The 13,902-nt window shown below is 43.3% G+C and overlaps 1 protein-coding gene across 1 annotated transcript in view; it reads left to right on the top strand.

The window, feature by feature from the left end:
• LOC119427226 (neuronal PAS domain-containing protein 3) overlaps positions 1–13,902 on the top strand; it is a 162,415-nt gene that overhangs the window by 86,093 nt on the left and 62,420 nt on the right. Inside the window, exon 5 of the mRNA XM_037694805.1 lies at positions 9,314–9,403. Coding sequence (XP_037550733.1) covers positions 9,314–9,403 — 90 coding nt within the window. The remainder of the gene's footprint in view (positions 1–9,313; positions 9,404–13,902) is intronic.

Below are 13,902 nucleotides of genomic sequence, written 5' to 3'. Positions count from 1 at the left end.
GATTAGCATAGTCATTTCTGCTTTTTTTTTTTTTTGTTCTGAGACTGGACATAAAACGTTTGGGCCGGGTCAAACCAGAACCTAAAACATGAGGAGAATAAAATAAGTTATTTTTATTTCTTGTTGCTCATTTCTGTTCAGTTTTTTTAATCATCTAACCATGAGTCCATTTTCTTCCTGATTTCTCAGCGATTTCAGTATTGACATGTCTTGACCTTTCCTCCTCTTCCTCCTCCTCTTCCTCCTCTTTCCTTTTCCTCCTCCTCTCTCTCCCTCCTTCCTGTATTGACACGTTGACCTTTCCTCTTTCTCTGTTTAGACTCATTCCCACCATCACCTCCGACTCTCCTGCTTTTCCTTTTTTTTTGTCTCTTCTCTCCAACTCTTCCTCTGCTTTCTTCTCCCTCCTCCTCCTTCACCTCTTTCTCCTCCTCTTCCTCTCTCTCTCCTCTTCTTTTTTCTGGCTATTGATTGGTTCATTTGATAGTTCTATCACCAATCAGCATGAAGTTGACCTTTGGGCTCTGCAATGATGCGTGTGTGTGTGTGTGTGTGTGTGCACGTGCGTGCATGCGTTGACCTTTGCAGGCCCACTCGACCCGGCTCTTGATGCTGCCCGTCAGAACTTTATCTGGGCAGGAAGTGGTTCTGCCCTCCAGCAGAACTGAACCAAACATCAGTTTTTTTTTTATTTCTTGTAAAACTTTCACTTTTTATTTGATCTTTTCTGTAAAATAGGTAAAAGAAGTCGGTCCAGCTTCGTTCTTTATTTCATGACGTTTGTTTCTTTGATGAAAATAATTTCATGAGAACAAACTTTGATGTGTGAAAAATGTCAAACTAAACCTGAAAGTATTTTCTTACGGTTCAAGTGAAAACGGTTCCTCACAGGACGACTCATTCGGCTTAACATAGAACTGGATCTTACAGCTCAGTTCTCCCGGTCCATGGTCCAGAACCAGACCAGAATCAAAAGTCTCTGCTACAAACACGACGGGTTTCAGTTCCGGCTCACCACAGAGGTGGTCCGTTACTGAAACTTAACTTCCGTCCAACGGTTCTGTGGAACACTGGCTACAAGTCCTCTCCAGAACCGAGCCAGAATTTTATTTTGGTTAAACTGATTTACAACTAAATGTTTCTTCAATCTAAAAGTATTTTGCCTGCAGTCCAGAAGAAAATATCTTTAAATCTCCAAAAATTAACGTTTTTAATGAAATGTAGAACTGTTGCAGTAAAATCTTTATTATATTTAAATATCTTAAGTAAATTTAGGCTCCGAGGAGAGTTTGTATTTTAAGTCGCACTAGTTGTCTTTACCTCTGAGCCTACAGACTTCAGGGCTTTAACCTCCTGATCAACGTTCATTCACAACATAAATTTAAACAGAAATATTCTGACAGCCGCGCTCTGGAACAAGACGTTTTAATCAAATGAATATTTTAGAACGGGTTTAAGAGGCTTTTATAAATCCACCAGTCAGAATAAAAATGTGTGACAATGAATTCTTCTGCTTTTAGGCGTTAATAACCCATAAAAATATATTTTACATCGCCGGAGGGTCAGACGTCCTGAGGGTTTGTTTAATCTGCTGTGACTGTTTCAACAAACATCTGTTGGAACCGATGACGACTCACATGTTTGGATCTGGTTCTGTTTGGACCGGTCTGTAAGCTGTTAATTGGACCCAAACCATGGAAAAGGTTCTGACTGTAAATAAAGAAAACGATCAGATTATAACTGCTTACCTCTGAACAGTTAATATCTTACCTGCTGCAGATGTCTCCTACAACAACCTGATTCTGACAGAAGTGATGAGCTAAAGCCTAGTCCTAATTTAGGTCTAACGTTTACATTTCTCTGTGGTTCAGATGAGCACGTTTTATAAACCTTTAAGTTTTGGATTAGCAATTTACTTGAATATCTGTAGTAATTTCCAAACAGCAGCAGCTAGCTGTAGCAGGTTGGTGCAGCCTGGGGGTACTTCCTGCAGGAAGGTAGTTTTTCTGCCAGACCAACCGTGTGCAGCTGTACATAGAGGAAGATAAAAGCATGAAATGTACCCGTTAAAAGACGACAAACTGCTTTAGTTCAGGGAACTTTATTGGTGAGCTAACTACTGCTACCCGAGCCGTCATCTTTAAAAAGGTATATTCTCTGTTTCACAACCGTTCAAGCAAATACTAATAAACTATTGCACTGTCAGTAAAGTCACATTATGCAGTTAACTTGGCAACAATATTCTGACATTCCTACAGGAAGTGATCCCAGGCTGCACAGGAAGTCATACAGCTAGCTGCTGCTCCTTGTCTTCACATTTACGACAGAACTCCTTGTTTTCAGATGACAGGGATGCACTTTGGTTCTAGCTGAGCTCAGACTAGCCATTAACTCATCATTCCTGTCACAACAACACTTTTTTCCAAACTGAGGTTATCCAAAACGGGTAAGATAGTAACTGATCAAAGCTTTTCCACAGAGTGCCACTTCAAGATGTTTGCAATGTCCCTTTAATATCATATAAAGTGACTTGTTTTCTCAAAGGTTTAAGTCGGACACAAATTTAAATTTCAGTTCTGATAAACGTAATTAGGGCAGCACGGTGGCCCAACTGGTAGAGCTGCTGCCTCTCAGCGAGCATGTGTGGGTTTTCTCCAGGTACTTGTTTCCTCCCACAGACCAAAAACATGCACGTTAGACTAAGTGGTAACTCTAAATTGTCCCTAGGTGTGAGTGTGAGAGTCAGTGGTTGTTTGTCTCGTTTGTCTCTGTGTGGCCCTGTGATGGACTGGAGACCTGTCCAGGGTGTCCCCCGCCCCTTGCACAGTGTTAGCTGGACATGGGCATTGGTGACCCCCGTGACCCAAACTGGAAGAAGTGGGTAAAAGATATTGGGTGGATGGATAAACACAATTACCCATGATGCTTTGGAGGAAAGTCCCACTTTCATGGAGTTTATTTGTTTTTGTTTGTTTCTGGTCATGATTTCTACACTTTTATTCCTGAGTTTGGGATTATATATTTATTTTCCTCATGGGCTGTTGGAACCAGAACGAGCAGCTGTAAAGAGGTGAAACCCAGGTTCTGTTTGGGTTCTCCTCCTGTCCCTGTGTTTGTGTTTATCTCCGACCCACAGCGCTCTCTGCTGGCTGCAGGAAACATGACGCGAACACGCCAAGACTTTCCTTCTGAGCATCAAAGAACCAGAATCCAGAACAGAGAAGGGTCCTACAGGAGGAGCGGTTATCTTTAAACCAACGACCGTGCATATTTTTAATACACTTGTTCTTCAGTTAAAGATGCTGATGAAGAAACAAAGTCAGATTTTATATGAATAATCAGAATGATCATGAATATGTGGGACAGTGGTGGACTCGTCCTTCACGCTGCCGCTGACCTGGTTCACCACATTTCCAGGACCTCCTGACTCCAATGGCGCTCAGCGATGTTTGTCAGATTCAATCTCTGTAACCATGGAAACGCTGAAGACGAGCCCGAAACTGAATGTGTGGACTTTTGTCCAAACGTCACGGAACTGAACGACGTTTTGTTCTCTTCCTCTCCGTTCTCCCTGTTCCTGTTTCGTTTTATTTCTCTTTTTTTTTTATTTCTCTAATTCATCTTTTTCTCTTTAATCACATCCAGACTTTTGTCTTTAAGCCCCTGAGTTTTTATTTATGTATTAAATTTATCACCTCCTCCATTTTTCTTTCTATCCCTCGATCCATTTACCCTTTTCTTCCTAACACACACACACATGCACACACACACACACACACTCTTTTTTTTCCATTTGTCATTAAGAAGCAGAGTGCTAGACAGTAACATTTAAACCGACCGTTGTGAATGGTTAAAAGATGGCCTCATCTGGTGTGTGTGTGTGTGTGTGTGTGTGTTTGCGTGCGTGCGTGCGTGTGTGTGTGAGGCCGATCGATGCAGTAATCTGCAGGAGGTGGAAAGCACAGGGAGCGGCCCATTCAGCAGTGCTCACTAATCAATTGCAATTCTTTCTTTTACTGTCTTAATGCACAGATTTAGACATTATAGTGTGTGTTTGTGTGTGTGTGTGTGTGGGGGGGGGGGGGGTGCTGTATTTTCTTTAACTGTTTGTGGCCCAGCATAATTTTGTTGTCAGATTTGTGCAGCTTCATGTGAAGGCGTCAAAGCGTTTTCTGTCTGATCGGTTTATGTCTACATCTTTTTGTTTGTTTGTTTGTTTGTTTGTATTAAGTGCAATTTGTGGTCAGGAGCTTCTGTAAGTTAAAGTATCATTCCTGGTACTCTGCATACTTTTAAACAAAGGTCTCGTTTGATTTGTTGTCTCTCAGCTACTACCACACCACGTTTCAGCTAACTCTGAGTTGTAGCCACTCCTGTTTGCTGGCTGTGGTGCCATGTTGATTTGAGTTGACAGCTAAGGTTAATCACTAGATATCTTCACACTTTAGTCATGTATAAATACACGACCACGTGCACACAGAGCCACGTCACACTCCAATCCTCTCTCCCCGTAGTTTAAGTCTTGACAGTAGAGTTCATTATAACAACCAGTGGAGCACACTTGGGGGGTCGGTTCAGTAAAACACATTAAAAACATTATTTGCACCTGTTGCTCTTGCACTGAGTGATATGATGGCCTCTTCCCTCTGTGCATTACATAGTGGGTGGGACAATTGACTGACTAAAAAGATGCTTCCATGATCATGTGACTTTAAATTATTTGGTTCATTATTATTGTTGGGTTAATTATGATTTTCAGTGAGAATGAACCGAACAGTTAAAGTTGTATTTGTTTAAATTGTGTTATGTGGGAGGAGCTAAAGATTAAGAGTTGCTGCCCGACAGAGAGAATGTGTAAGGTGATTACACAGAAGGTAACGATGTGTGGGAATTATTGTATCAAGCTGGTAAGGAAGGCCAGTTTTTACCCTTTTTGAAGAGGAAATAAAATCTGGGAGGATCTGAAGCGTTGCCCATGGATTTAATTTGGAGAATTTTCATTCAGATTTAATAAATGTCTACGTGGAAAAAATGAACCTGTGACAGTTGGTGTCAAGAGTGGGATGGCAAGTCACAAGAAAGCAGCTCATTTTGCCAGACCGAGGACTGGATTGTGCTCACAACCGCAAGTAGTCAGAAACATCGTAAACTAAACCCTCAACATCTTCAGATTCTGCAGCAGAAACCGTGACAACTGGGCAGTCTTCAGCAGCAGAGGCACCAGCACACCCAACAGGTGAAGCTATGTGCTAATCGGAGGAAGAAGAGTGTCAATCCCAGTCTGGGCGTGTCACAGCTGGTGTGCTTGATGGTGGAATGTTTGCCCTGATGAAAGATTTTCTGGCAGCATAAGAGAGAATAAATTCCTGTTACAGGAACTTAGAAGTTAAAGAGGGACTGAACTGAGTGTTGAAGTCACCGCAGCTATAAGGAGGTGCCAACTCCAAGCAGCCACAGAGATAAATTACCACCAGCTTCTTGTTGCAGATTCTACAGACTCCGATAACACATCTGGGGGTACAAGATCTTGTAGGAGGCATTATTCAGGTTCCAAGATTCATACAGTAATTCATGAGATATTTTGTTAACAGCACAGACTGTTGTTCGAGCTGCCATACCTTGTTTTACATTATTAGTGTTTAGCATGTATTTTAGATCTTTGTATACTGTTTCTTTTTATACTTTATATTTTTGCTATTTTTGGGTGTAACTGGGTCCTTGAATACAAAGTGTTGTTCCACCTCATGTACCACATGTGATGCGAATGACAATAAAGAACCTTGAACCTTTACAGACAAACATACTGGCAAACAGATCGCCACATGCCTTTGGCAAAGGCTGTGGTGGGTGATAAGCAACTGAGTGATAATCAAGGCCTTGATGGAGCCTTGGTATCGAAATGTGTTTTTTTTTTTTTTTTAATCACGCTTCTGCTGTGGTTCTAGGTTTAGTTTTGTCATGCAGATCAACACAAGATCAACAATGCAATGAAATGCTCAGGACGAGAAGAAACATCTCGACTAGCCAAAAAAAACAACAACAACAACAAATACCAAAGCAAGCAACAAAAAAACAAGTCACCAAAAGTGAAAAAGAAATTCATCTACAGCAGCATGGTCCTGTTAGCAGTGTGGTTCTGTTAGCAGTGAGGTTCTGTTAGCAGTGTGGTTCTCTTAGCAATATGGTCCCATTAGTAGCATGGTCCTGTTAGCAGTGAGGTTCTGTTAGCAGTGAGGTTCTCTTAGCAATATGGGCCCATTAGTAGCATGGTCCTGTAAGCAGTGTGGTTCTGTTAGCAGTGTGGTTCTGTTAGTGAGGTACTGTTAGCAGCATGGTACTGTGGACAACGACAACACCAACAAACAATCATAAAGGATGCATACAAATTTAATTTAATTAATTTATTTATTTTTGGGACTTTTGGACCAGTTTTACATTTTTATTTATCGTGTGATTTATGTCCCTGAATGTCCGGCCAACAGTCAACAACAATGAAGGTCTCCACTTGGAGCTTCGGGTCTGAACCCTGCTGAACTGTTGCATCCACATGGGTCAGGTGAAACGAGGCGGCTCTGAAAGACAAAACATTTAGAAACACGCCGACAGACGACTTCCTGTCACTCCCAAGAAACATCGAAACAATCGGACTGAAAATCTACGATCAAAGCTGCAATTACCTGCAGAAGTCTGAAGGGTAAACAAACCTGTGAACAGCTGACCCTCTGAGACCCCCCCCCCCACACACACACACACACACAAACACACACAGAGCAGCATTAGTGTTCTAGTTAGCATGCTGAAATGAATACAGTTAGATCCAAAGCAATTTCCTTTTATTTATCTTAGCAGCGCCGCATAAATAAAGGCAAGGGCATCCAGGCAATTAGCATAATTACTATGAGGCGGTCAGAGCCTCTGTGATTTCATGAAGACACACACGCCGCTGCCACAGGGTGTGTGTGTGTGTGTTTGTGTGTACGTGCATGCGCGATCGTGTGAGACAGAGACAGTGGTGGAGATACAAAAAGTGACGTGTGTGTGTGTTCTGCATATTTTTGTATGTTTACTTCTTGTTCAGCAGGTGTGTGTGTGTGATGTGTCCTTGGTCTGTCTGCACACACACACACACCCCTCAGAAACTGTAAACTTTTATTAATATGCAAATGGAGATGAGAAGAACAAAGGGAGATAAACGATGGCTCCTCTGAGGTCAGATGATCCTGCAGGTTTCTGGTGGTCCTGGTGGTCCGGCCTGGTTTTAGGGATAGTTTCCTGGTTTCTGTCGGTCCTGGTGGCCCCCCTTAGGTAATGTGAGTGGGAATGCAGGAGGAAAAGAGTATTCTTCCTTCTTCTTTCATTGTTACAACTCTGTACGTGACCTTTGTTCTTAAAAATGGGCACCAGCACACCTCTCCTTCAATCCTGAGGGATTTCCTCACCCTCAAATATGTTGTTGAATATTTGAGTCAAAAACCTCACTGCCATCTCTCCAAGACATTTCCAAACCTCCACTGGTATGTCATCAGTTCCTACAGCCTTCCCCTTCTTTCTTTTCAGAGCTGTCTGGACTTCACCCTCACTAATCTTTCCCACTTCCTGGTGCACAGTTTCTATGACCTCTATTCTTCTTTCTTTCATTCTCTTCATTCATTAGCTCCTCAAAGTACTCTTCCATCTTCCCGTCACACTCTCCTCGCTTGCTAGAACATTACCATTCCTATATTTAACAAGCCTAACCTGCTGCACATCCTTTCCAGCCTGATCCCTCTGTATCACCAATCAGTACAAGTCCTTCTCTTTAGTGTCCAGCCTCCCATACCACTCATCATACACCTTCTGCTTTACCTTAGCCACCTCCCTCTTTGCTCTACGTTGCATCTCCTTATATTCCTGTCTCCTCTCTTCAGTCCTCTGTCATATCTTCTTGACTAAAAACCTGGTGGTTCTCATGGACCCAGGGTCCATTCTGGCAAAATGAGGGTCTCGTTTTGAGACCCGGTTATATAGAAACATTTGAGTTAAATATGTCTGAAACCCAACTCCTTAGCGTTTATCTCAGATACTTTGTTAGTTATCTCAACAGCGAAGAAAAAATATTCTGTTGGTAAACAAACAAACAAACAAGCCTCTTCTGTTCTGACGATGTCTGAAGGTGCTGCAGAGCCTGCTCGTGTTCCGAGACGTACACAGACCTTTGTGTGCATCCTCCAACCTTTCACTGACCTTTGCGGACCCTGCCGGTGTTGTAGGTGATTCTGAATGTAAAGCAGAGGAGCTGAAACAAAACAAACCCGGCACCGGAGACCATGTTGGGTCCGAGCTGCAGGTGGAGGCGCCGCTCTAATAATCTGAGGCCTGTTTAACCTCCGGGAGCCGACATGGGACTTAAAGCAGCCGGCAAGGTTCTGTTTGTTTACAGCACATCTGTGTCTGAGTTTGAGGGAGTGTTTACATATCAGCAGAACACACACACACATATACACACTCCTCCACCTTTAAACTTGCTTTCTAATTCTAATTAATCCACGTTAATCCCCCTGAAAATAGCAGATTTGCTCACCTGGAGGTTCTTGTTGCTAAACCTGGACCTCAATCAGACGGGATGATAAAACCATGGAAAGAAAAACACTCGTTGGATTTATCTGCTCATCTCTGCCGGTTCCACAGTTCTACTGTGTTTGAAGTGAACCAGAACCGGAACGAGGCGAGCTGCATCCGAGACCAGAACTGTCTGCAGGAAGGTTGAAGCCCAGTCTGAAGGTTTTGTTTCTAAAGCCCAGCAGGAATATGGGACTTGGTTTTGGAGGAATCAGAGCCGACAGGACGGACAAACTGTACAAGAAGATTTTTAATAATTCAAACCTGAACGTCACCTGACGTGAACGTCTCCGTGTTCGGCTGTGATTGTGTAACATCAGCATGGAGAGTCCAACTCCGAGTGACGGGTGTGAAACGTTGAAACATGGCCTCATCTGTTGTGGTGTGTGTGTGTTACATCGTGATCATCATAAACACAACTCAACACACTGATATTTATTTTATTGTGTTTATCTTCACAGATGTTTTGTGTTTAAATGAAAAAATCAACCTTGTTTTCACAAATTTAAAACCGATTGTAAAAGTAGCTCCATGCTCTGATGCTGATCGACCCACAGACCTGCTTGATTTCTTGGTTAGTCAGTTCAGACTAATGAGTCTCAAGTTAGCATCAGCTTAGCTTCGTTAATCTCAGGTTCTGGGAAGTTTAGACTCTGGGTCCATGTTGGAAAGTGTCTCCAGTGAATTGAACGTTTTCCTGTTTTCTCTGTTTCAGTCGCTGGACGGGTTCGTATTTGCACTAAACAAGGAGGGACGATTCCTCTACATCTCTGAGACTGTTTCCATCTACCTGGGCTTGTCGCAGGTCAGTCGCTGGTTCTGGTTCATCTTTGGAACGCATGAAAGCCGCCCACGTACCTGTGGTCCTGTCCCCCTCCCCCGTCTCTCTCCGTCCCTCTCCTGTCATTACCAAAGACAATCTCTGACAAATTAAGACTCGTTTAAAATCTCATCAGCTCGTCAGACGCTTGTTGATTTGTGCAGCCAGAAACGATGCATATTTAACGTCTGTGTGTGTGTGTGTGTGTGTGTGCGCGCGCGCGTCTGTGTGTGTGTTTCCTTCTCTTGTTAATAGAGAAGGTCACGCATCAAACTGCATCAAACTGAAGTTTAGTCTTAAAATTCCTGGAAAAACAAAATACTTACTGGTTTTCTTCTATCTTCTAAAGGATCGTTTTGTTTTATTTGAGTAGAAAAATGCCACATTTGTTGAAGAAAACATGAGATTAGTTTTGACAGGGTGCTAGATATTACAATTATATTATTTGAGAGTTTTAATCTAGGTTAAATAAAAATATTAATCAAACTCAGCATTTTTTTATAACGAACAGTTCAGATGAAATGAATGCATGTCGCCCACCACTTCATCTGTACACGCTGAGCGTGTGTTGGAGGTGACTCAGCTACTACCACACCACATTTTATCTTTCTAAGGTCAGCCAGTTGTGGCGGCCATCTTGAATCAATAAATAATAAATAATCATTCACCGATTACTTTAACTGTTTTTAAAAAAATCTATTCAGTAGTTTCTGAGATATTTTGCTAACGCATCTAAAATACGTTATCAACCGTTGTCTCCTTTTAGTGTCTGTTGAGGATTTAAAATGACCTGAAGGTGTTGAGTGTTGGTCGTACCTGAATAAGACCAAGCGGCCATCGTTAAAGAAACATTGGATTGGCCGAACACGTCTCCTCGTCGTGAACCGGTTCAACCAGAAAATCCTCTTTAACAGAAAAGTGCCGGAGCAGCGTTTAAGGACCGAACGCCGAGCGGGAGGATCTCTGAGCATTGACAGCTAGCAAACAGGCCTAAATCAACAAACACACACACACACACACACACACGCAGAACCATCTCATTAAAGCAGATGAATAATTAGTGATATGTTTTCTTCCTGTAAAGTACAAACTGAAGAAGAGGAGCGATAAAAAGGAAGCAGCAGCGTAATTAATGCGGGGAGGTTGATGAACTTCTTGTACACATGTCGGATTAGAGGGCGGGGCTAAAACACGACGAAGACGAGGCTGATCTTCCTCTCTCTGACTGTCGCTTCCGCCTTTTAATCGTCGTGCCACTTCTTCTTCTTCTTCTTGGGCTGATAAAAGCTGAGCGAACAAGATAACGGGCAGGGCGGAGATGGCAGCAAAGCTTAGGGGACCCGATTAAACAATTAATCAATTATTTGATAGAAATCATCAATCAATCTTGGAGGAGGAATTAGTCCCTGGGTGGAGGAGGGGAGACGGCGGTGTGTGGGCAGGGAACTTTTCCTCCTTCCTGTTTCTGGGAGCTTCCTGTTCGTTTAATTTATTTTAAAATAAAATCATCATAAATACAGTCTGAAGTTTGCTCAGGAATGTCAGATTAATGTAGGCTCTTTGAAAAATGTAACTGTTCGTAACAAAGTCAGAATTCATTTATTCTTTATTTTTTTGAGTTTGGGCGTTGACTTGATGAGTCTGTCAGAGTTGTTGTACAGAAAACAAGCTCCTGGACGGTTGGTGCTTCTTCTTCTTCTACTGTTTTCTGCAGAACCAGACGGAGAGTCTGTGCGTGTGCCGCCCCGTCGCTCCAACAGCAGCCTTCATGTTCATGTATGTCTGAACGCTTTTCTGAGAGCAGGCGTCGCTTCCAGCTGCTCTCACTGATGTAACTGAGGTGTGTGTCAGTGTGTGTGTGTAATTGAGATGTGTGTATGGACCCAGCAGATGGCTGTGTGTCCTCTGCCTGATGGTCCAGAGGAAAATAATAACTGCATTGTCTCAGCCAGACCCAAATTAGTCTGCTGGATTATCGCCCGTTACGCCCAAATATGGTCGTCGGCCAGCTTCTGTTCCTGCCAGGCCAGCATATGCGGGAACACGAGGGGTCCGTGTCACACGGGTTATATACCAAACTAACTGAGAAGTTCACAACCGGACAAGACACAAAATCAAACCAGTGTTTTTAGTCGGAGGTCCGTTTTTGTCAACTTGTTGGACAGTTTCATCCAAAATCCTGTGAAGTTTAAGTTGAGAGCAGGAGAACGTTCTTCTGAGACCGAGTTTTTGTATGGAGGGTTTTTATGTTGTTGGTCTTTTCATCTGACTTTAAGAACAATTATCACACTGTTCAGACAAACCAACTATAAGCTAAAGCACCAAAACAGTAGCTAAAAGCATAAGATGGCACAACAGATCAAGTGGCTGAAGTAGATTTCAGAGAAAACCATTTTTAAAGGAACTGAAGAGATCTCAGGTAAAAATAAAAAGTAAAATATTTTAAAAAGAATAGAAGCTGCAGAAGTCGCAGCAGCCGTCGGCTGAATGAGCCGAAGGTTTTGATTTATGAACAAAAGATTTAAAAGTAGTTAACTTGAATGAAATAAAACCAAACAGGAAATCAACGATGTAAACGCTGACTCTGCATTAAAACAAAGATTTCCTGCAGCCACGATGGACGTTTTGTTTCACCAGGATGTTCTGAGGCTGAAACTTCCCATCATGCCGTTCTTCACGGCGTTTCCTCAGAAACACAGAAATTATGACTTTAATCCACAAAACGTTCTTCTGTTCATTTTTTTAAGAGCGTTTTTTTTTTTTTTTCTTTGTAATTTTTTACAGCGATGGGGAAACATCTCAGTTACACGTTTACTTTGAAATCCAAAAAAGTTCAATCTGGTCCTCTGGACTTTTTTTGGATTTTTCGACCTGGATTATTGAGCATGCATCAGGATGTTTACTTTGAAAGACTTCTGTTTTACTTTGCTCAAACAGCAGCAGCAGCAGCCGGCTGTAGCATTTCCTGCAAGATATCGTGCTTTTGTTGAAGTCGCTGTTTGATGTGAAACCAGCAGTGATTTGAAGGTTTATAAACAAACTTTTTGTCTAAAAGTTTTGAGTGTGTAAAGACGTTTGAAGTCTGCGTCGATTCACTTTGGTCTCAGACTCGTTCAGACTAGTCCTTAGCTCATCAGTTCTGGTAGAATTCATTTTTGTTTTTTCAAACGGAGGTCCACCAGGTCTCATGAAATATTTAAAACAATTCTAAAGAAGAGATTTTGTTCTTCTTCACTTCCTGTTTGCCTTCTTGGCGCCCCCCTGTGAGAGGACCTTTTCCTGCACGTCTTGTAGCCGAAGGTCTTCAGGCTCGTTTTATTCGGCTGCTGGTGGGCCATAAGGAACTGAACGACAGAGTGGAAGTTAAAACCATCCATTTCCTTTTTTTTTATTTATTCCTATCTGCAACGTGAAGCAAACAATAAAAAATGGAAGCACGTCCTTCTTCTCAGCACCTTCAGAGAACCCTTAGAGCCCTTTGGTCCAGAAGAGCCAACGAGGAACCCTGTAGAGAAGGGAAATCAAGGTGGAAGGACTAAAGAGGACCTTTGTTGTTTTTCTTCCACTAAAGACACTTTGTGTGGGACTTAGTTCAACTGTCCCCGTCCTTCTGTGGAAAAAGAAGTATTTGCATTCTGTCAGGAGGAAACCAGGACCTCAGAGCGAGTTCTCTTCCTTTGTTCACACTGTTCGCCATGGCAACGCATCGGGGCCATGAAGGGACGGGGCTTAGCTGTTGAAGGTGGATTAGCATAGAAACGCACAATAGATCCAGTTCCAACAAAAAACTACAAGTCCCTCCTGACTCGTGCTGGAGTTGTTGAAACCAGAAGTTTTTCTGATTTAAACAAACGTTTATAATTCTAACTAGAAGTTCTGCCAGTGCAGTGTGGGTGTGAAGGGGTCCAGGTCCTGTCTGTGCACTGTGGGTCTGAAGGGGTCCAGGTCCTGTCTGTGCAGTGTGGGTCTGAAGGGGTCCAGGTCCTGCCAGTGCAGTGTGGGTGTGAAGGGGTCCAGGTCCTGCCAGTGCAGTGTGGGTCTGAAAGGGTCCAGGTCCTGTCTGTGCACTGTGGGTCTGAAGGGGTCCAGGTCCTGCCTGTGCAGTGTGGGTGTGAAGGGGTCCAGGTCCTGCCAGTGCAGTGTGGGTGTGAAGGGGTCCAGGTCCTGCCTGTGCAGTGTGGGTGTGAAGGGGTCCAGGCCCTGCCTGTGCAGTGTGGGTGTGAAGGGGTCCAGGTCCTGTCTGTGCATTGTGGGCCTGAAGGGGTCCAGGTCCTGTCTGTGCACTGTGGGCCTGAAGGGGTCCAGGTCCTGCCAGTGCAGTGTGGGTCTGAAGGGGTCCAGGTCCTGCCAGTGCAGTGTGGGTCTGAAGGGGTCCAGATCCTGTCTGTGCATTGTGGGCCTGAAGGGGCCCAGGTCCTGTCTATGTAGTGTGGGTCTGAAGGGGTCCAAGTCCTGTCTGTGCAGTGTGGGTCTGAAGGGGTCCA

This window comes from Nematolebias whitei, chromosome 21 (genome assembly GCF_014905685.2).
Source record: "Nematolebias whitei isolate Nwh7 chromosome 21, NemWhi1, whole genome shotgun sequence".
In the NCBI taxonomy this organism is placed as follows: Eukaryota; Metazoa; Chordata; class Actinopteri; order Cyprinodontiformes; family Rivulidae; genus Nematolebias; species Nematolebias whitei.
This window is presented reverse-complemented; position numbering and strand designations above follow the sequence as displayed.